The sequence below is a fragment of the Belonocnema kinseyi genome, chromosome 2, assembly GCF_010883055.1.
Source record: "Belonocnema kinseyi isolate 2016_QV_RU_SX_M_011 chromosome 2, B_treatae_v1, whole genome shotgun sequence".
Taxonomy (NCBI): Eukaryota; Metazoa; Arthropoda; class Insecta; order Hymenoptera; family Cynipidae; genus Belonocnema; species Belonocnema kinseyi.
This window is the reverse complement of record NC_046658.1, coordinates 74838226-74862949: the sequence shown is the minus strand read 5'-3', so window position 1 is coordinate 74862949 and position 24724 is coordinate 74838226. Positions and strand designations below refer to the sequence as shown.

Genomic DNA, 24724 nt, shown 5'->3' with positions numbered 1-24724 from the left:
ATTAATTTTCAACAACAAAAAACGAATTTTTAACAAAACAGATAAATTTCTAACCAAGGAGCTGAATGGAAGGGTGGTGAGTCCAAAAGGAGCTTAAGGACATTTTGGCAACTTTACACGAGAGCGAAAAAACGGGCTGTAAAATTAAAATTACCATTTAAAAATAGAACAACAGTGCGAAAAAGTTATCCAGTTTCAACCGCTTAAGAAGGAAGTATTACTTGCAAAAGATCTGCAAATTAAAAAAATTAAAAGAATGCGTAAATTAACTTCTTATTACTATAATAAAAAATACGCTTTCGAGAAAATCCTTTTAACAGGATGTGTAATTGATTTTTAAATAATTTTGAAGTCAATAAATCCATTTACGTCGAAATGTCCCTTAGCACCTTTTGGACTGTCAACCTTAGATTTTTAACTAAAATTTTGTATCGTCAACCAAAAAATGCAGTTTCAAGAAAGTATTTCAACTTTAAAACCTAGTTGTTAAAATTTGTGATAAAAAAGGTAAATTTTCAACTAAAAAATATGCATTTTCAAACAAAAAGATTAATTCTCTACCAAAAATATTCATCATCTGGAAAGGTACTGAAAAGATTACCATATGTACTTTAAAACAAAATTCTGTAATTTCTAAAAGGTTAATATACGTTCTAAAGATTAATATACTGGGACACCCCTCCCCTTCCGTTACAAAACATAGGTTTTAGGAGAGTCTCCCCCCCCCCCTCTAAAGTGGTAACGTAGTCTATGGACGATCCCTAACTAAAAAATAAACATGGCTACCACACAGTCACTATTAGTCTCCTTTGTTCTCAATTCACTTTTTAGTTACTTTTAAAGGATAAAGTCTCTATAGTCAATTTTTTCAATAAATAACTCATTGGTAAGTCACTATTCACCTATTTCTGAATTGTTTTGAAATATTTTGAAATATTTCAGGGTGTTTTTAAAGATTCCAAGATTCCATTTTACAGGGTCTGTAAGGTTTTAAGATATTTAAAAGATTTTATGGGATTTTGGAAGGTTTCCAAAGGTTTCAATTATTGTAAGGGTTTTTCTTAATTCTCTCAAAGTATGTATTTGAATAAATTTCCCAGGATTTCAAGAAATATCGCCAGCTTCCATAGAATTTTACGGAATTTATTATTTTTGTGGATTTTAAAAGAATTTATTCAAGAGAAATGAGGTATTTTATAGAGTTTCAAAGATTTTAAATCAGTTTTTGAAATGCACCTTGAATTTTTATTAATTTATTCTGAACTCTTCTAAAATTTACTCAATTCATTGGATTTTTTGAACTCTTAAAGGTTTTAAGGGGTTTCAGTTAATTTCAAAAAATTCTCAGAACTTTTTTTATTTATTTCAATAGTTTGAAGGCATTTCAAAGACTTTAAAATATTTTAGGGTGTTCTAAAAGATTCCAAGGCATTATCAAGAGATTTGAAATTCTTAAAGGGATTTCCAAAGATTTAAAAAATTTCAAGGGATTTTAATATTTTCATGTATTTCAAAGAATTTATCCATAAGAAGTGAGGGATTTCGTGGAGTTTTAAAGATTTAAAGATATATTAAACTTCCCCAATTAAATAAATTTTGTCATGTTTATGCATTGTTTTCAATTCGCTTAATGGCTTCTTAAATTGAGCTTGATTTTATGAATATCATTACATACTTCTCATTTTCCTTAAATTCCTCGCATTCACTCAAACTCACTCAAATTTGTTTGCAATCAATGGAATTTCTTCGATTTGGAAAAAACTTCCAATTCATTTGAATTATTTTGAATTTAGCTTGAGTTATTTTGGACTCATTAGTCATTTCTTCAGTTAGAAATTTGTAAGGTTTTAAAGATTCGAAGAGGTTTTGAATTTTTTCGGAATTCACCCTATACTCGATTAAATTCTTTAGAATTCTCTGGATTTTTCAAATTTACTTTAATTCTTCTGAATTCACTCAGTTCTATTTAATTCAATTGATTTAAAAAGCTTTAAAATCTTATTTAATTTATTCTAATTTTTTTAACTTCACCTTAAATTCTTAGGCATTCATCAAATTCTTTTGAATTTCCTTGAATGTTTTTAAGCTTCTTCTCGTTTACCTTAAATTTCTCTAAATGCATTCTACATTTACGGAAATCAATAGAATTCTTTTGATTTCAAAATGTTTTCAATTTATTGAAATTAGTTTGAATGTAAGTTGAATTGTTTTTAAGGCAGATTGTTCATTTGTGATTATAATCTTGTCTATTGTTACACAATCAGGATTTGGTTCATTGAAACTTGACCCTATGTTTACTTTGAAATAGATTTCGATAGTAAACATTTATAATAACAATATATTTCTTATACACAAAGTTTGTTTGCTCTCGTCTGCTCAAAAAATTAAAGAAATATTATAAGCTTCAAATACATTGAGTTAAAAAGAACACTCTATCCTTTTATAAACATTGAATTTAATCATTTCTACTACCTTTTTTCAATAGATAATATGATTTTTTGGTAGAGCATTACTATCAGGAGCAGGGCTTTTAAGTAAAATGATTTCTAAAAAAAATGTATTTATTTTAGAGACATCGACACTGTACCTAATAATATAGATTCAGAAATGTCGATTTTCTGGGAATCTATTATGCTTATTTGCATGGCTGATTATTTTATGCCACTTACCTTATAAAAGTTTTACACTCGGTTCCAGATAATACTCAAATTTCGCAATACATAGACTAGCTAAAAAAGATCCCGCTTCCTGATAAAACAAAAATGTCATTCCTTGTTTTTTAGTCAAAAATAATGAGCAGAAAATTAATTGGAGCTTACTTTTGTATCTCTTGCAGGTGTTCCATAAGCTACTACGAGTTAAACACAAGAGTGGGTGAAACGTTCCACGCTTCTCAACCAAGCATAACAGTAGACGGTTTTACGGACCCGAGCAATTCTGAGAGATTCTGTTTGGGTCTTTTGTCAAATGTGAACCGCAACACTGTCGTTGAACAAACTAGACGACACATCGGAAAAGGTGTCAGATTATACTACATCGGTGGAGAAGTCTTTGCCGAATGCCTCTCAGATTCAAGTATTTTCGTTCAGAGCCCCAATTGCAATCAGCGTTATGGCTGGCATCCAGCTACCGTCTGCAAAATACCACCTGGTAATTATATTTTCAAATTATTAATCTATTAGGTTGCAGATGTGGCGGAGCCCTAGGGGGTATAGGGGGTAATGCCTTCCCTGGAAATCGAAACTCTCAAAAATCGAGTGATTAAATTCATTAGATCGTGTAACTAATACTCTATTCTAATACTCATTCAAAACGTAGCATTATTCAAATTCTTGCAACCAGTCCTAAGCTTAGCTAGGTTGGATAACTGAAATCTTTCAATTCTTTCTTTGTTCAATCTTTGAAATCTGTCTGACATTTTTATGACATAATAGAAGTATTTGTGAAATTTTTTTAATTCATTTGAAATTTTTGCGAAATCTTTTTATTCACTGTGAAACCTTTATGAAATCTTTGAGAAATCATTGCAACCTTTGTCAAATCCTTGCGAAATATTTGGTAATATTTGTGAGTCTTTGCATTCTTTGGGAAATCATTGAAATCTTTCTGAAATCTTTCGAAATATATTAAATATTTTTGAGATTTTGGGTAATATTTATGAAATTATACAAATCTTTGAAGCTTTTGTAAAGTCTTTGAAATCTATCAGAGATCTTTTCGAAATATTTAAAATCTTTGTGAAATCTTTTTAAAATAATTGAAATCGTTCTTAAATATTGGAAATATTTTTTTAATGTATTTGGTAATATTTGTGAAATTATTTAAATCTTTGGAAAGTCATTGAAACCTTTGTGAAATGTTTTAAATCTTTCTGAAATATTTGAAACTACTTTTTTAATATATTTGGCAATATTCGAATCTAGCCGAAGTCTTTGCTAAATATTTTAAATATTTAAAAAATCACTTAAATCTTTCTGAAATCTTTGAAATATCAATAAAATATAATTGGCAATATTTGTTAAATTATTGAAATCTTTGCGAAATATTTCAAATCTTTGTGTCATCTCTGAAAAATCATTGAAATATTTCTGAAAACTTTGGTAATATTTGAAATATTTTCAAAATATATTTAATAATATTTTTGACATTATTGAAGTCTTTATGAAATTATTGAGACCTTGTGAAATCTTTTAAATCTATCCAAAATATTTCAAATCTTTTAAAAATAATTGAAATTTTTCTGAAAAATTTGAAATATTTTTTGAATATATTTGGTAATATTTTTGAAATTATTCATGAAATTATTGAAATCCTTGGGAAATTGTTGACATCATTGTGAATTCTTTAAAATCTATCTGAAATCTTTGCAAAATAATTGAAGTCTTTGTAGAAATCTTGTAGGTCAATCCGAAATCTTCGCGAAGGATTTTCAATGTTTGTGAAATCCTTAAAAAATCATTAAATTTGTTTGAAGTCTTTAGAAATCTTTTTCAAATATTTGGTAATATTTGTGAACATATTGATATATTTGGGAAATTATTCAACATTTTAGAAATTTTTGTGAAATCATTGTGAATTCTTTCAAAATCATTGTGAAATCTTTGAGAAATTATTTAAATCTTTATGTAATCTTTGAAATCTATCCGTTTTTTAAATGAAATTATTAGGAAATCATTAAAACCTTTTTCCAACCTTTGAAATCTATCTTAAATCTTTGTGCAATAATAATTCTTTGCGGAATCTTTTAAATCTATCCGAAATCTTTATAGAATCTTTGGTGAATTTTAGCAAAAATCGTCAAATATTCGTGAAATCTTCTTAATTTATCTGAAAACTTTGCGAAACTTGTTTAATTTTTCCTGAAGTCATTATAATATTTGTGAAATCTTTGTAAAATAATTATGAATCATTTTAAAATCTTTGCAAAGTATTTAAAATATTCGTTAATATTTGTGAAGTTATTGAAATCTTTTAATTCTTTCGAAATCTTTGCAAAAGATCTAAAGTTTTTGTGAAATCTTTAGGAAGTTATCACAATCTTTATAAAATCTTTGGGAAATATTTCAAATCTATTCGAAATCTTGGCGAAGCCTGTGAAATGTTTGGGCAATTATTGAAATCTTTGAGATCTTTAGCAGTATGCATTTCATACCCGTATTTATTATTTATCATTTACTATTTATTGTTTATTTATTATTTATATCCAATTTTTACATAGTATAATATTATTATACTATGTACAAATTGCCCCCTGCCCCCCTCTAGAAGAAAAAGGATCCGCTGCTTCTGTCAGGGTGGGTAGAAAAAATAAAATTTTGGAAATAGGAAACAGAACCATGCGGAAAAGTAGCATATGAGGATTCTGAAAAAGTATAATTAATTTGGATTCGATCAATAAACGCCTTGGGTTTGCGCGTTAACAAAATATGTTTAAGAATATTCTTATTTTTGTAATTTTGATATTTTTGTGGATGCCAATTTTTTTGTGCATTTCTGGAGGCCTTGAACAACTCTTGACAGGACCTCGAACGTAATATATTTTGAAAAAGACTATCAGTAAATTGTGTGGAGTCCTTTTTATAGATTTCCATATGCAGCCTCATTCAAGTTTATTAATTTTTAGTAGATCTTTGTTTTCAACAAATAGTTTTAAAACTTCCATAAATGTGGAGAGCGTTTTTTCAGGTATCTTGGACGTTTTTACTGGTAAAACAACGCTAGAAAAATATTTAATTAGTCTAGGAAATAATAAGTGCAAATGTATTGATTTTTTTCAACTGGGTTTTTGATTTTTTTAAATATTTTCTTTTTAACTAATTTTGGTAGAAATGTTATATGTAGATGAAAACATTCTCTTTAAATTTCTGTAGGGGTTTTAATTTTTTAAAACTGTGGTCTACTAAGCATTAATAATATGTAATAAGACTGCAATTAAAAATCTGTAAAAATTTGAGGACTCCCTTAAGGTATTAAACATATTTTGTTAATGCGCAAAACCAAAGCGTCTATCGACAGAATCCAAATTAGGTATACTTTTTTCAGGGTTCTAGAACGCTACTTTCCTTATAGTTTCATTTTCGATTTCCAAATTTTTTTTTAATTCATCCTGTTATCTGCGCTTTAAGGTTTCGGGGTTACCATTTAAGATGAAAAAAAACGCCTGGTCATTTAAATGTTAACGTCAAGTACAATTACAAATTTCACAATTTTTATTACGAGATCATCGAAAAGAAAAATATGAAATCGCGCATTTTTAAATCGAGCTTATTAAAAATAAAAAAATTACGAAATTGAGTAATTTAAAAAATGTTGGTTTACTTCCTGTGCGATCATCCTAGTGATTTTATATGATTTGTTAAAATTGCCTTGATAATCGGAGGGGAAAAAGGAAATACGATGAACGTAGTGAATCAATGAAATTTTTGTAAAATTACTACGTTTTTCATAACCATTCACTCATAATTTTACGTGAATGGTCTAGGTTTTTTTTTACCTACAATAAACTTATTAGTGAAATTATAAAACTTTTTAAAGTAGCACTGAAGAAAAACGCTGGAAGTTCGTTGAACTTTAAGACCTTCAATGTGAAATTTAAAAAGATTGAATGTTTGAAATGGCTCATGTTTCCAATTTAAAAATTATTCTAATGTGAACGCTTTCAATTTCAAATTTGAAATACAATTTTATTATTGTAAGGTATACAATTCAAAAGTATTTAATTTCAGACGTTCCTAGTTTAAAATATTCCATTTTACAAAAAGTCGTACTGAAATTAGTAAATTTGGTAATTGTGTATTAACGTTTTAATTGTATATTAAAAAAGTTTTATTTAAAAATTACTTTTTTTGGCTGAACATTCATTTTTTGACTAAAATTGAATGATTAAATTTTTGGTTGAAAATGGATCTTTTTTAGTTAAAAATTCGTCTTAATTTAAATAATTAAAACTGAACTATTTAAGTTTTGGTTGCCAATTTATCTTTTTTGGTAAAAATTATTATTTTTTGGTTGAAACTTCAACTATTTCAATTGAGGATTCATCATTTTGGTTGAAAATGAATTATTTTTTAGTTCAAAATTCAACTATTTGTTTGAAAAATTTGTCTCCTTTGATTGAAAATTTACGTATTTCAGTTAAATACTCATAATTTTATTTGAAAATTAATTTATTTTGTAAGTTTTTGCTCTGTTGTGTTAAAGGATATTTAGAATGAACGTCATGATTTAAAATAAATGTTGGCGTTTTGCGAAAAATATGAATATGTTACTTTTAGTTGACCGGGAAAATTGTAAAAGTTGTTCGGGAAATGATCGGGAGTTTGTAATCGTCCCTCGAATTGCCACCCTGACTGGAAAATTGAAAGATTGAATCTTTATACTAGCGGATTAATAGCGGAACGCGTTTTTCATTGCAGGCTGTAATCTGAAGATCTTCAATAATCAAGAGTTTGCTGCTCTACTTTCACAATCGGTTTCCCAAGGCTTTGAAGCGGTGTACCAACTCACTCGAATGTGCACCATCAGGATGAGCTTCGTGAAGGGCTGGGGTGCGGAGTATCGTCGGCAAACCGTGACATCGACACCCTGCTGGATTGAGCTGCATTTAAACGGACCGCTCCAGTGGCTCGACAGGGTACTCACGCAAATGGGCTCTCCTCGCCTACCCTGTTCCTCGATGTCTTAAAATCTCTAGTATCCCTCCCAATTCTCAGATTAAGAGCGTCTAACTAATATCTGAGAAACGAAACGATCTCTAGCTCATCGGTCGATTCCCTCTGCCATGAATAATAAAAAAATGTCCTCCTTAACAGGTACTCAGGATCCTTCTTTGAAACTCAAAGATGCGAAACAACTACTACTGACCGCGATAACGTACTCTTCGTTTAAGACTCTTCAACTCTTTTCTTTGAATAATACTCGAGCTATTCAAATTTGAAAATACCAGGCCTCGCAGATCGGTCCCTATATCCCCGATTCTCACTTTGCTTTCAATAAATTAACTCGTGGGTTAATTAATTACTATTCAATTCAGATCTATTGGGAATTTAGGTGCACCATTTTGGTCATCTGGTGCAGAAAACGGGAACTAGAGAGAGTAGGTAGAATTTGATAGAGTTATAAAGTTGCATTTTAATTTGTGACTAAAAGTGTTTTAACGATTGTTTTATGAAGTTTAAAACAATTATTGAATGCTAGAAATAAATCTTTATCCAAGCAAAAGCGATTTAGATCGAATTTTTATCTCCTACAATGAAAAAACATATTTTTTTCAAAAATGTTTTCCTAACAACAAATTATTATTTTGATATGGTATGTAAGTTTCAATGCATTATAAGATTAAACGAACCTTAATTAGTTTATGTAACGAAAGATTGTATCCCAATTATGCAACGAATATGAATAATTGACGATTGAAATTTAAATACGAATTCTAACCCAACCTTTAGGCCAGATTTTTTAGATAGTAAATAGTTCTCGTATAAATTAATGAAAATTTGCTTTTATTTCATTTTTGCTTCGAAATAAGTTCATTAAAATTTATAATCTATTAAAAATCACAATAAATAGGGAAATAGTTTTTTTTTAGAAAAAAATCTCGGTCTAAAACTGTGTTTTTTTCACTGTATAAGATGTAAATTCCATCTGAAACAGCTTGCTTTCGACGAAGATCTTTAGTTTCTAGCAAATACTTCAAGCTCGACAAAAAAATTGCAAAAACAATTTTATGCATAAATTAAAATGAATCTTCAAAATAGTACGTACTTTTTCTAGTTCTGATTTTGGCCGACAGATGGCATTTTCTTTCAAAACTTCTGAGGCATTCTCAAGAGCTTTTAATTTGAAATATTTTGGAGAATTTTTAAAGATTCCAAGGAACTTTTTATTAATTTCATTAATTTGAAGGGATCTTAAGCTGTTGGAAATATTTTAGGATAATTATTTTTTTTTAATTTCAGAAAACATGGAACGATTTTACAGAACTTAGATAGTTTTAAGATATTTTAAAAGATTTTAAAAGATTTTATAAGATTTTCGAGGATTTAAATACTTTAAAGGATTTTAATGCTCTCAATGTATTTTAATACATCTTCCAAGATTTCAGCAAATATCCCAGATTTCGTAGAATTTCAAGGCATTTAATAATATTTTTGTAGATTTGATACAATTTATTCATGACATTTAAAATTTTTTTTAGAATTCACCCTGAATTCTTAATAATTTATCCTTGATTCTTTTGAATTTTTTAATTCACTTACATTCTTTTAAATTTGCTCTATTCTACTTAATTCAATCGGCTTTTTGAATTTTTAAAAGTTTTTATTTAATTTATCCTGAGGGTCTATTGACGAAATAATAAAAGGGTTTGAAATATTTTAGTCTTTTTTTTTCAAATTCATTGAAATTTTCAAGGTCTTCAAAACATGTTAAAGGATTTTAAATATCTTAAGTTGTTTTAAAAGATTACAAAGAAATTTTAAATGTATTTCAGTAATTTAATGGCTTGAACAGTTTTAAGGGATTTTGAAAGATATCAAAGGATTCGAAATATTTTAGGAAATTTTAAAAGATTTCCAAAACTATTTTTTATTTATTTCAGTAGTTTGAAGGGATTTCAAAGATTGTAATATTTTCAGGTATTTATATCCTTTTAAATTCTTCTAAATTCACTCAATTTCACCCTATAATTCATCGAATTCTTCTCGCTCATCTTAAATTTCTGTAAATTCATTCAAATTTTCAGGAAATCAATAGAATTTTTTTGATTGAAAAAAATGTCCTGGTCATTTGAATTTAAGTTAAATTGTTTTGAAGTCTTGTGAATTTATCCTGAATTTGTAACCCTGAGCGCCAAAAAATACCCTTTGGCCCCTAATATTTTATCCCATAGAAACTGTGAGGCCTGAAATACTTTTCAGCACTACCTGCGAAATTTTTAATTGAAAAAAACTTCGGATATTATTCGGGGTGTATTGGGAATGGTTAAACTGCTATACGCCACCTGATGACAAAAATCTGAACTAGAGAAAATAGGTACGATTTTAAAGATGTATTTTAATTTATGCATAAAAGTGTTTTACTGATTTTTTTGTAGAGTGTAAATTATTTATTGAATCATAAAAATAATTATTTATCGGGCCCAAAGGGTTTTGGATGGAATTTACATATTGTACAGTGAAAAAACAGATTTTTTGACAGAAATATTTTTCTAAACAAAAAAACAATTATTGTACTATTTATCGTGATTTTAAAAATATTATAAATTTAAGTGGACTTATTTTGAAACAAAAATGAACTTAAAGTAGGTTTTTATTAATTTATACATGAAATATTTACTATTTAAAAATCTGGTCTAAAAGTTAGGTTAGAATTCGTATTTAAATTCCAATCGTCTATTAATCGTATTCTTTGCATAATATTGATCAATTTGTCGCCACATACATTAATTAAAGTTAATTTAGTCTTTTTCAATGCATTGAAACTTACATGAAATGGTGAAATCATTTTTTTTACAACTATTTGACAAAAATGTGTTGTTTTTGTTCACTGTAAAAGATGGAAATCCTATCTAAAACTATTTGTTTTTAGTATTCAATTATTGTTTTATACTTGACAAAACGATCGTAAAAACACTTTTATGCAAAAATAAAAATACATCTTTAAAATTGTACCTACTCTTTCTAGTTCGAGTTTTTGGTACCAGGTGGCGAAATTCTAGACCGCCATTCCCAACAGCCTCCCTTGAAAACCTGACTATTTTAAGACAGGCGTAAACTCTTTGTTTGCTATAACCTTTTTATCCATTTTGATCGTTTGATGCATTTTTCAATCGACACACACATACACACACACATGCACCTCAATTCATAAACGTAACTACAGTCAGGGTGATTTTGAAACGATAATGAGCTGATAATTTTAAAGAAAATCATATAATATAATGCATGTTAAATATATCAGATTACGGCGAAAATTAGGATTTTACGTAAAGTAAAAGATATATAAACATTATCGACGTACGTCGTCACGCGAGGGAACGTACGACAAAATGGTGCAGTATCAGTGTTGATGTGGAATAGACGTTATATCTCTACAATGTTCCAGTTTTTTCGAGAGAAATCATTAATTGCAAATAGGAAAGACGTGATTGAGAAGTTTCCGTTTTCAATTCTACATACTGCGTCGTAGAATACAAACTAGGAATATAAAATTAAAAATTAAGAATATAACTTTAAAGGGAATTTGAGAGATCGTGTCTTTCCTATTTGCAATCAATCCCAATTAATAACTGAACGCGTGATATCGTATATTTTTACAAAAGACGGTACGGATGTACGACAGTCAATCCTAACGAATTAAAGCAAAATTCGAAATCTAATAAATCGCAATGTCTGCTAGATTAAAGAGAATTAAAGAGGTTGAAGGACATTGCGCATTCAAATGACAAGAATAAGCTAAGGGAAACATAAAGTCCTCCTTTTTCGGAAGACATGAAATATCGCTACGTATTATGGTGTCTTATCTTCAACTAATCGCTACTCTTACTAAGTGTATGAATATTACTTTTTGCTATCAATATGGATGCTGGATGGGTTCAGCAGTAGGCGAAAAAAATAAATAACGAATATCTTATTTACTATCAACATAAGAAAGCAAAAAGTTATATATTATATAAATATATCGACGATCGTATAAGACGTTGCATAGGATAACGATTTAGAATGTCAGAGGCTAAAAAAGAAGGGTTTATCGGATACTTTTAGAAGCATTTGAAACAGCCTTTTTGCGCTTTACGAGTTAGTACCCTTTGTGATTTTATATCTTAACGATCTATTCTTAGTTTTTCTATCAAATGAAAATTTACTAAACCGTCGCAAGTGTTATTGATTTTTTTGTGCTGTTAAATTGTTAAGGACATTTTTAAGAACTTTTTTAATGACATTTTTAGGAAGGAAATGTGTTTTTTTTATATTGTGCTCATTTTCAAACGAAGTTTTCATTTCACCGGTGAACAGCTTTATTATTTGTTCGCAGAAACGCAACTGGCCGTGTGCCTCAAAGAAGTTTCGTGGTGGAAAAAAGTCAGGAGCATTTCAAAAGATATCAAGTTACGATTAATGATAAGGCGAGTTACGAAATTTAAAAATAATATAACCGTCTTGTCCAAACGAAATTGGTGGTACGAATAGCTTTTCAAAATTGATGTGATTCGCAGCTTAAGATATTTTTTCAATATTTTCTACACAAATCATTATTATAAGTATTTTTTCATATAAAATTGCATTAGTTAAAGTCGTAAAGGAAAAAAAATTCATATATCTGACAAGCCCTTAGAGTAAAATCTAATTTATAAAGCGTGTTAGATATGTCTATTTTATGAAAAAGTTTCATTGCGTCATTCTTTGTAATTTACAAAATTTTAATTTCGCCAGTTTACGAAGTAAAACAAACTAATTATTATGAGTACAATTTTAAATATGTAATCGAGTGATTCGTACTCTAAATGTACACTATTCTGGTATTTATGAATTGAGTGGTTTTAAGTCAGTAGAAATCGAGGACGAATTTTCGGTGGTTGAAAATTGAAACGTTGACGTGTGACTTTGTGTGCCTTTTATTTTATTTCGGTCGCGTACTTTTTAACGCCAGCACATATAGTCTTACGAGTATATACTTTTAGCTCATTGACGATGAAATGAAGCCAAACAAGTGAAAAGAAAAATCGAAACCAAGGATATTTTACTATCGAAATGCAGTTTTTCAAGTCTATAGATTTGATCGATAAAGTGATACATGCCTGCGCATTACGATGAATAATTCACGCGATTTTGTGTTTTTGGTTTCTTTCATAATAGCATAATAGCATAATAATAATAATAATAATATTCAAATCTCTCTCATTTCCATGAACTTCTGGAGAGTTTGAGTGATACTCCTTTTTTTTTTTTTGATATTTCCCGTAGCGAGATTACAGTCGTTGATTTCTAGCTTATTTACAAAGTTCAATCTTGTCTTCTAGTTTCGTTGTATCGTCTGAGATTTCCGTGTACTCGATCGATTTACAGGCTCGATTATGCACAAATTTTATTGTATCGCTTTTGAGAACGAAGAAGTTTACGAATACTGCTCTTAGCTGCTCATTGTCAAAAATGAGATTTTATTAGAAAGGCGCGAAAATTATATTTTATTAAAATTAGAGGGATATTGGAAAGAAAAATTAATGGCAAAGAGCAGTCTTCAATGTTAAGCATAATTGTAAATCGGTTTAATTGTTATGAATTTATTATTAGCAACGAAAACAAAATGTATACGTTTTATTATTTGATTATCGATATTTTTCGTTTTTCAAATTGCTTGGTTGTTTGAAGAGGAAACAGTGTGACAAACTCTTCTACGTAATATAAGTGAAAGTCAAACTCTGGTGCAAAATTTTCCTCGAAAAGCAAATCATGATTAGTCAATCGAAAAAAAAGCTGTTGAGCTTGGAAATTTTTTCACCAGGAAGAAATAATGTGAATTACTGTTCAGTGCTTCAACCGACAATGAATTGATCAGTTTGTAGAACCGGAAGTTAAATTTTCAAGGTCTTAAATTTAAAATGATTGTTTTTAAAGCTTGAACTTTTTAAAATATTTTATTTGAGCGAATATCGGGACTGATCAACTTTTTCTTTTTGAAACGCAGAACATTATATTAAATCAATTGTAATGAACTTGTCAGTCAAATACATTTTTATCAGCGAATCGAAATTCACTAAGTGGCGTTGTCTGTGTTCTAAAAACGTTTTGTTTTTTTTCGTAAAAAATTTTATCATATTCACACACATCAGAAAAGGAGAGTAGGAAAGGGTGATACTATGATAAAAGTTTAAGACTTTTTGTACGAGTTAAAAAATGTGAATACCAATGCATTGGTAATTTCAATTTTTATTGTACACGAAGCTACCAATTTTGCTAGGCAGGGCGTTTTCGTAGGATTAGATTAAACTGCCCTAAAACTTTAGAATTAGCTGCGAGTTGGACTTGCACGAGAAATTCTCGAATCTAAATCACTGACTTCAGTCCTGAAACAATCTAACTTTTCGATTTCTGATCAGAAATGACTTTCGGTGAAATAATTTGCTCGTGGAAATCCATCAAAAAATCGTCGGGCAGCTCGAATCAGACTGTGCTTGAATGATAAAATGAAAAAGTATCCTATGGAATTGACGCATCGCTCTGTCAAGATTGGCAGCAGCAGCTTACCTCCGAGCAGACTGCCATTAGAATACCGTTGCTCGAGAGGTGGCAATACCGATATGTTATTGTTGTACTGGTCGAGCCGGCCGTTTTTAATCTATTACTGTAGGCCTCGATTTTTTACAAAAAATAATACCACACTGTGATAAAATACTTGTACTGCTCTTATAAGCAATCTTCTTACTTGTAACGTACTAAAACTTTTTATCTTGTAAGATTCGGTGCACTGCGCATTTTTTTAAATCCGTACTGAGAAATTAGACGGAAGCTTTTTTTAAATCAAATTTTGTCGAACCAAAGGTTCCAGTGCGTTAACTTACCAAAGCTTCGTGTTTACTTTTTATTAATTTTATGGAGGCACCTAAATTTGAATCCTCGTGGAAAAGTTGTATAAAAGTCAAAAAGAGGTTCGAAATATTTGTAATTGTTTTAAACTTACGCTTTATTCGTTATTAATGTATTTTACCAAATTTTAATTGTATAGATTATTTAATTTTCCAAATTGTTTTTTTTTTTATTTTTTGGTCATTTGCCTTCTTTCGAAATTTGAAGCTACTCAAAAAATTGTGAATGATACATTGAAAAATGTGAATCGAGCAGCCCGCCGATCGCGGTATAATTAAGAGTTATACTAAACATTGTGGGAGAGTATGATAAACGAGAATAGGAATGAGAGTACGAAAGGGAAGAAGCATGAACGGAGTCGAGAAGTAAAACAAAAAAATCATGCGTGTGAGACTGTATCATAGTTATAAATAAATGTATATGTTAAGTCCAAAAAGTTCTTTTTATTCTTATCATTACACCAAGTAACAGCAATTATGAACTCTATTTTACACATTTTGAATTTCGGATCTTTTCTACATTCGCCTTTGTTCAATATACTTGAACCATCCCTTTGAGCAGTCAGTGCTCGCGAGATCGAGAGAAAAATTTATAAAAACTGGCCATTTTTCCAGGGAATCAATGTCAGATAAAACAATGTCCTTGAAAAATTGATGCATTGTCAATCTTCGGAGACTGCGCTATTGTTGTATTCAGCAAACATTTTTAATACTGGATAACAATGATACATTTACTTAATTTAACATCAATACATTGTCGAAGAATTTGGCATTTTGAGGTGATGTGAAAGATAGGTAAAATATTCGCGCAAAAAACTTCCACAGTTGCCACATCGAGTCATCCGATTATTAACCTTCGTTAACAATTATAAATAAATTCAGTCTACATGATTGCGCCTAATTTACGAGACAAACCCACCTGTACCACGTGCTAAATTCGATATAACTGAAGTTAGCTGTACTGCATATTTTGTGCATTACTGCTAATTGCTAATTATTTTACATAAATAAAATAAGAAATGTGAGCGCACATAGATTGCTTAAATATATAATGTGTTTCGCACGGTGGTAGCAAAGTGTGCGCAAATTCAATAATGTAACGCGTTGCTCTTTATGGAATTCCCCTTCGATCGATTCTTACTCGCTACACTTAAGAATTTTTTGTTCTCAAGATACAGTCGCTCGCCTCCAGAATAAACCAACGTCGTGTGCGCGAAGACGTCCTGCGGGTATCCTCGGGTCATTCGAGTCTACGGAGACGTCGCAGTGGTTGCTGCGTCGATTGCATTTGTCTCAGAGAAAACATACTCAAGGACAGACCTGCTGTTGCAAGAACAATAGCCGATGCAGCACTGCCACGGTCCATCCAAGCTTTGCGATAGAGAGATTGGGCTGTGCTCTGCAAGCCAAAAAATTTGCCTTCATTTCTCGATTTTTCCTCAATTTACAAAAATTTGGTTTGTCATTAAAATGAAAAGAATAATAACAGGCCGCACAGATCGGCCCCTAAATCCCCTATTATACCCTATATTCAGTTAAGGTCCCTAGAGTTTTTATTATAAGTTTTATTATTTTTATTATTTATTATAAGATCAAAAATTCCAAGAGTCAGGCGTATTGAAAAAAAGCAAAAATCAGGGATTTCCTGCAAGAAGTAACTGTAAAAAAATAATTAGAGTTGCCACATGGTCCCTATTAGTCCTTTTTCCAAGATAAAGTCAGTATAGTTCATTTTCTTTCAGTAAATAATAACTCGTGGGTTTTCGAATTGGCTTGAATTATTTTTAAATATTTCAGGGCATTTTTGAAGATTTCCAGCATTTTTTAAATATATTTCAATAATCTGAAGGAATTAATATTTTAGGGCTTTTTTAATACTTCTGATGCATTTTCAAGAGCTTTTAATTTTAAATATTGGAAGAAATTTTAAGATTCCAAGGATTAAAAAAATGAATTTCACTAATTTGAAGGAATTTCAGAGTTTGAAATATTTTAGGACAAATAATGTTCTATAATTTCGGAAGATATGAAACGATTTTACAGGACCAATAATGTTTTAAGGGTACAACCCACTTTGAAAAAATTTAACCATATATTCTACACACAAAAAGACGAAAGGTGGACTACGGACGAGTAATAATTTTGAGCTTTACCCATCTTTTTAACTTAAATCAGTACAAAAAAAAACCTTTTTTTTCATTAAAATTTATATTTTTTATTTTGACCGCCATTTTGTTATTTATTGATAAAAATCAATATCCGTAGTTCTTATATTTTTAAACTTTAATTATCAAATCTATTAACTTTCACACCAATATATTTCATATTATTCTTTGAAAAAATTCGCAAAAACAGGCTTTTTTTGAGCGTTTAAAGTGAGTTGTACCCTTAAGCTATTTTAAAGATGTCTTGTTACTATTTTAATTAATTTTCCAGTATCGCAGGATATATTGTCAGATTGCATACATGTCGCGAGGTTTCATAATATTTTTGTGGATTTTAAAGAATTTACTCAAGAGAGGTATTTTATAGGGTTTCAAATATATGAATAGTTTTGAAATTAGTTTTTGGAATTAACCCTGATTTTTTTATTCACTTGAATTCTTCTAAATATTAACTCAATTTAACTTAATTCAATGGATTAAAAAAAAAAATTTAAAGATATTATATACTTGATCCTGAGTATAAATTTTCAGGTTATTTTAAAAAAAGATTAAAAGTAATTTTAATTTATTTAAGTTATTTCAAGGGATTTCAAAGGATCTCAAAGGATTTGCAATATGTTCGGGTATTTAAAAAGATATTCAGACATTCTCAAGAGCTTTAAACAATTTCAAGGAATTTCCAAGCGTTAGAATAATTTAAAAGGATTTAACCAAATTTGCATGCGGTTTTAAAAATTTCCTCGAATTTTGGAAGATACGTAAAGGATTTTATAGGATCTATAAAGTTTTAAGTTATATTATCTGAAATAGGCAAATTAAGCGCTCTTTTTTTGCCCGCGGAGCGGCAGTAAAATAGCACTTAATTGTACTGCGACGAGCGGCACGTAAAGTGACAGGAAGAATGAAGTAATGAGTGAGAAGTGAAAGAAAAGATTGAGAAGAATTCATTTTAAAACTACCTTGAACGACGAAGCGGATTTCGGACTTATAACGTAACTCCACGCGCATGCGTAAGCAGTACAATCAAGCTCCATTTTACAGAAAAATAGCGCTTATTTTGCCTATTTCAGACAAAATTTGATATGCACCACGGCAGTAAATTTGTTGTATACTCTGATGTAGTTTTACCGCCCTCGCCTTCGACTCAGACTAAATTCTGCATCCTCATATAAAGTGCAACTTTACTGCCTAGGTATATTATCTACTATTAAAATGCTTTAATGAGTTTTATAAGAGTTCTAATGATTTTAAAAGCGCTTAAGATATTTTTCTGGAAATATCTAAATTCACAGGATAATGTCTTAATGGATTTCCAAATTAGGCATTTCATCAAATTCTTTTGAAGGTCCTTTTAATTTTTCTAAACTTATTTCAAACTTTCTTTATTCATTTTTTCATTTTTATCATTTCCCTTAAATTCCTCAAATAAATGGATTCAAATTTTACTGCAACCAGTGGAATTTTTTCAATAACAATTTTGTTTTCACCCAATTAATTTAAATTCTTTTGAATTCAACTTGAATTGTTTTGAAGTTACAAGTGACTTTTTCGATAAGAAATTAGTAGGGTTCCATACATTTGAAATTATTTTTCGGAATTCATCCTAAATTCTGAATAATTTACTTGAATTCTTTCAATTCCTTGGAATTCTCCTGAATTTTCGAAATTCACTTTAATTCTTGTAAATTTACTCCATTTTACTTAATTCAATGCATTTTTTTGAAGTTTTAAGGGCATGTGACACAGCTAAATACCTATATTACCGACCTCACTTTTTCAGTTCACTGAATGGTTTTTTGAACCTAAGAACTTTTTTTGTGACTAAAATATCCAGCTGAAACTTTGGAAAATGTATTAGAGTACAATAAAGTACGTTTAGGTACTGAATTTTGGTAGGAACTTCACTGAAAATTATTTCATCTTTTTTCTGAACCTCGACATTTTTTGAACGTTGGAACTTTTTTTATACATAAAATATTGGTCTCAAACTTTGAGAAATGCAAGAGCCGAAAGAAAACTACGTTTGAGTACAAATCTTAATAATAAAAGATGTAAAAAAAAATATTTCAACTATCAATTCCATCGGCATCAGCCGGTAACGTTGTACACGAAGGTACGAACCCTGGCGGCCACTAGAGGATTCGTATTTTCGTGTACAACGTTACCGACTGATACCGATGGAATTGATAGTTGAAATTTTTTTACATCTTTTATTGTTAAGCTTTGTACTTAAACGTAGTTTTCTTTCGGCTCTTGCATTTCTCAAAGTTTGAGACCGATATTTTATGTATAAAAAAAGTTCCAACGTTCAAAAAATGTCGACGTTCAGAAAAAAGATGAAATAATTTTCAGTTAAGTTCCTACCAAAATGCAGTACCTAAACGTACTTTATTGTACTCTAATACATTTTCCAAAGTTTCAGCTGGATATTTTATTTACAAAAAAAGTTCTTAGGTTCAAAAAAAACATTCAGTGAACTGAAAAAGTGGGGTCGGTAGTATAGGTATTTAGCTGTGTCACATGCCCTTAAAAGTTTTTATTTACTTGATCCTGAAGTCTTTTAAACCTCATCTTGAATTCTTAGGCATTTAATTGAATTCTTTTGAATTCCTTTGTATTTTTAAAAGCTCATTTTGAAGTTACTGAATTGAAGTAAGTTTCTTTCAGATTTTTAAATTGTTTTCAACTCATTTGATTTTTTTAAATTCAACTTGAATTTTTAAGAACTTCATCGAATTCTTCTCGTTTATTTTAAATTCCTTAAATCCGAGTATACAATCTCTTCATTTTGAATTACATGAAAAATGTAAATTGAATATATGAAGGTTTTACATTATCAAATAAATCATAGTATGTATCGTGTAATATGCAGGTATGTATTACAATAGTGTAAAAAAGTACAGTTTATAAAAATTGGCATAGAGAGGTAGAGTTTAAAGACAAACCGGTTATAAACATACCTTGAAGCCAGAGTTTCGTAAAACTCATTAAATGATATGAATACATGGAAATAAAATAATCCAAAATTAATAATATAGTCAATAGAGTGAAATCAGTTTAAAAATTAATAAGAAACAATGTAAAAATGTAAATTTTTGAATGTGTAATGCCTAAAATAATAATTTAAAAAAATTAATTTCATGAGGACAAAGGGTTATATTTTAGGAAAGACTTAATTTTTTTACTTTGCTACTTATCTACTTTAGAATTTTATACTTAATTATGATTACCCAGTACAAACCTGATTAAATGTGAGTCTGAGCGAATACAGAGCAGTTCTTGTTAGTTGCATCTCGACACCTAGACTTCACGCGCCAGTTTGCGCCCTGAAACAAAATAAAACATTTGGTTAGAAATACTCCAATTTCTGTAACAAAGCTCTTATCGTTGTGGTGAAGAATGTAATTTTATTTTAAATCAGTTTAATAAAACTAATTATATTATTATCTTAATTTCTTTTCAAAATCGTTTAATTAAAGACTTATTAATACACCAGCATGTTTTGCGCCGAAACACTAATATTGTTTGTCATGAAACAATTAAAAACAGTTTAATGCCGCAAGTCTTGCTGTCTAAATTTTGTTGTTGTTTTTTAAACTCTTAAAGGATGCGGATTGCGCATTACTTGTTATTTTATTATTAAATATAAAGTACATATGTCGCAATGTTTTCAGGGAAAAAATAATTAACAAACCGCAGCGTAGCGTCTTTTCTTAAAAATAGAACTTTAGCAGATAAAATCTTTGAATTTCTAGCGACTGCACAAAACTAGGAAACTGAAAAATTTTCATATTTACGTAACACGAAAAGCTTGTATACAAAACTAAACAGTTTTCGAGCCTAAAATATTTACAATCTTAGCTTATTTTTACAATCAAGAACAATATACTTATTATTAATTGTCATTAAGTTTATAGCAAAAGCTGAAGCGTACTTGAGAAAAATCGTTTTCCTTGAAAATTTGATTATAAAAATATTATTTATATTATTTCTAAATTTTTGAAAATATAGCTCAAACAAATAGAGTTGCAAGAAAAATCTTTGAAGGATTAAAATCTGTATTTGATCATTAGGATTAAGTAAGAAAATCAGAATTTTCTACATCTGAAACTAAAACACAAAAATCGAAATAACTTTTGTTTAATACAAAATGTTAATCAAAATAATTATTTGTTAATTACGTTTAGATTTGCTTTTTAAAATTCGTAGCAATTCACTAATGGGTTTTTTTTTGCCGATTTTATACCTAATTCATTATACCGTTTTAATGTAATTTGTTGGGATCTAAAAATAAACGTTACCAGTATGCAAAGAAAGTTTGAAATCCGCACTAGAGAAAATTCTTGTCTCTCTTTAAGGACAAACGCTGGTAGACTGATATTCAGAGGCGCTTGGCGACAGGGTCAAGCTAATTCCGTGTTCTGTGGCAATTTGCCATTGGTGGGGTAGCAAAAGCTTTACACAATCTGAGCCGGCAATAAACAAACTTTCAGAATGAATGAACTTTGTAGCAACAATTTTGAGTCCGTTAATTGTCTATTCAGAGAATATTTTTTTTGCTTTATAAAAGAATTTTATAAACATTTGCCTTCCCACCCTTCATAACATCAAAAGTTTTTCTTTTGTTACTATGGGAAATATAAATGACGTCATAGAGCTGGTAAAGTCCAGTTTTCCTTCTATTCATCATTCTGTGATGCACAATGTTTGTGACGTACAAACCGTATTTCCTTAATCTAATTTTTTTTTCCGATGTGTGCAATGCCTGAAGTGCAATGGAAATATTAACAAAAGATCACGAATAAGATACTGTTACTTTCTGACCTGAAATTTAAATCGTAATGGTATTTTATCATAAAGAGTATCAAGAAAGCAACTGATTTTATAAGACACTTTTCAGAAATCACAGTACATAGGTACTTGAAGATTTATGTTAAGTAAAATTTTTATATAAAAAAATAACTTATAAAAAAAGATGCAGTTTTCCTCAAAGTCTTGAGAGAAGATTAGTATGAGAAATATGCATGATGTTTATGCCAAAGATCATAATGAATCTTACGTCTGGGTTAAAATTATAAATTTGTTTCTGAAAAACTATAAAATGAATTCTTTAAAAAGTGATATAGATATATAATAAAAGGAAACCGTTTTGCAAATGAAGGCTGCGGAATATTCGGTATCGACATAAATGCTGGTTCTCAAAGCGCATGTGTGGTTAGACGAATTGCAATACAGACTTAAAAATTAAATATCTCCATGTGCAATGTGCATACATACAAAAGATAATCAAGACAAAGAAACTATCTCAGTTTTGCAAGAGTAGTTAAGATAAATTCTTAAAATAAATCAATTTTCAATTATGATCCAGAATTTATAAGTTTATTTGTTAAAAAAATAATTGTATTTGATCAAAAAGTACAAATATATTTGGAAAAAAATTGTCTGAGTTATAATTAAATTAGAGAGAAATGATCAAATTGCTTGTGACTTTAATAGTATATTTTTCAACAAAGCCTGTGACATAAGAAAATTGAATGCGGCATTTAATTTGCTTCTTTATTTATAGGCTGGGCACAATATATTGTCATTGAATATGAATATGCGATACAGATAGCACATTGAGATGCAAAAATAGGTGTAGGTTAATAGAGTATCAAACTGCATGAAGACATAAGATGATAAATTATCATTTTTTCAATATAGAAAATGCTCTTATTTATTTGAGGGGGTGAAGGGCTTCACGTTAAAAAAATACAGCTGGTAACGCGGGTTCTTCGCTTAAAAGCGAATTAAATTAATAGAACCCAACAAGAAAAATAAACTACTTTTGGTTGAAAAATCTACTATTTATTACACTTTTGGTTTGAAATTGATCTCTTTTGGTTAAAAATTTTAGTATAAGGTTGAAAATTTTATTAATTCATTGTCATTATTCTTGTAACAGATGCTTTAGCCGTAGACTAAAGCTAAATTTCTTATTCAATCCTAATGATCAAGGGCTTTTTTTTGTTTAGTCTTTTTTTTTGTCAGAAATTTAGCTACTTGGTCAAAAGCTCAACTAGGTAGTTAAAAATTCGTTTTTTTCAGTTCAGAATTAATTCTTTTTAACTAACAATGTAACTATTCCATTTTTGGTTAAAAATTCAAATTTTTTATTGAGAATTGATATTTTCTATTTAAAAATTCATGTATTGTGTTAACTTTTTTTCTTTTTAGGTCGAAAATTAATCTTCTTGGTAGAAAATTCATCTACTTGGATAAAAAATGCAACCTTTTGGGTATAAGTAAAAAAATCATATTCATGTATTTTGTGGAAAATTCGAGTTTTTTGAAAGAACATTAATCTTCTTGCTGGAAAATTCAAGTTTTCGTTTGAAAAATAAAATATTTGGTTAAACATTCATCCTTTTAATCTTCTGGGTTAAAAAAATCATTTTTTTGGTCAAACTCCTCTGTTGATAATTAATGTTGTTAACGAACAGCGTAACTTTTAGATTTCTAGCTGAAAGTTGACATTTTAATTAAAAATTGTTTGTTTTTCCAGTTGAAAATTCATGTAATTTGTTAAAAATTTGTCTTTTTTGGGTAGAAAATTAATCATCTTGGATGAAAACTCATCCTTTTAGAGTAAAAGTGCAAATGTTTGGATTTATATTAATCAGGTTTGGTTAAGGATTAAACAATTTAGTAGAAAATTAAACCATACGGTTTTGAAAATGAATGTTTTTGTTGAAAAATAATATTTTCGGGATGAAAATTCAACAGTTTTGTAGAAAATTCGTCCCTTTGCCTTAAATCCAACTGTATTTCGTTGAAAATTCAACTACTTGGTTCAAAGTCAAAATCATTTTGTTGAAAATTCATGTTTTATGAAGATTTAACTCCTTCATTGAGAAAATTGTATTCTTTACTACTCAAAAAAAAAATTAGTTAAAAATTCTTTTCTTTTCGGGTTGAAAATCCATTTTTTAAAACTTTTTTTCAATCTGAAAATTAATGTATCTGATTAAAAATTCGTCTTTTTTGCTCAAAAATAATCTGGCGAGATTGATGATTTCAAAGTTTGGTAGAATTTAAACTATTCTGTTGGAAATGAACTTTTTTTCTTCTAAAATTTCATACTTTTTGTTTAATTTGAACTATTTGGTGAAAGATTAAACTATTTTTTTATGAAATATCATTTTTTGGTGAAAATGCAACTGCTTGGTTCTAAAAAAGTCTGGTTTGGTTGGACGATTCAAAAATTTGGTAGAAAGTTAAATTATTTGGTTGAAAATGAACTATTTTGTTAAATATTCATTATTTTTATTATTTAAGATCGAAAACCAAGATCTTACTTTTCCCTTATTCTTTTTTATACAACTAGGGAACCACCAACCTGTTTCAAGATCAATTCTTTTTCCCTTTGTTATTTATTTGCCTCTAATGAATCAAAAAGCAGCTAGATTCAAAATACAATTTTGAATTGTGATTATTTTTCATGCTCTGTTCGCATAAACTTTGATCATAAGAAAGTAAATTTCATTTCGATCTTAAACAAAAAAAATTTAAACAGTGACGCTAAACTCATGATTCGTAACAATCTGAAGGGTTAGTTTATGCATTTTTTAGAGTTCTTTTAATTGAGGCCAAACAAGTCGTACCTTAATTTTTCGAAAGAAATCTTTTCATTCAATTTGTTGTATAATGAATGTTTTAAGTATTAGCAGTTTTTTAAATGTATACATTTTTTGGATTGTTTTTTTTTCTCATTTGGCAAATGTAATAACCGTAATATATTGGTTCACAATTAACCACAAATATCTTTTTTAGTTAACAATTCAACTACTTGGTTTAAAGTTGAACTTGTTTGTTAAAAATTAATATTTTGTACTGAAAATTCAGTTTTTTGTTGTTAAAAGTTAATTTCTTTAATCTGATAATTTCACTTTACCATTTCTGGTTATAAATACATCTTAACCGGTTACTGCAATTGTCA

At 29.0% G+C, this 24724-nt stretch overlaps 2 protein-coding genes across 5 annotated transcripts in view; one reads left to right on the top strand and one right to left on the bottom strand.

Annotated features, from left to right (window-relative positions):
- LOC117168227 (mothers against decapentaplegic homolog 3) overlaps nt 1-7788 on the top strand; it is a 30594-nt gene extending 22806 nt beyond the window's left edge. Inside the window, exons 5-6 of the mRNA XM_033353712.1 lie at nt 2837-3150; nt 7416-7788. Coding sequence (XP_033209603.1) covers nt 2837-3150; nt 7416-7684 — 583 coding nt within the window. The 3' untranslated portion in view covers nt 7685-7788. The remainder of the gene's footprint in view (nt 1-2836; nt 3151-7415) is intronic.
- A 7217-nt stretch (nt 7789-15005) lies between these two features.
- The window catches only part of LOC117168489, a 14992-nt gene continuing 5273 nt past the window's right edge, over nt 15006-24724 (bottom strand). For 2 of the 4 annotated variants that reach the window (XM_033354190.1, XM_033354191.1), the window contains exons 2-3: nt 19988-20072; nt 15006-15980 (exon numbers count right to left, since the gene is read on the bottom strand). In XM_033354190.1, coding sequence (XP_033210081.1) covers nt 15822-15980; nt 19988-20038 — 210 coding nt within the window. In that variant the 5' untranslated portion in view covers nt 20039-20072 and the 3' untranslated portion in view covers nt 15006-15821. Of the gene's footprint in view, nt 15981-19987; nt 20073-20239; nt 20262-21047; nt 21178-24724 lie in introns of those variants that run through there. The other 2 variants (XM_033354188.1, XM_033354192.1) reach the window with 2 other exon arrangements.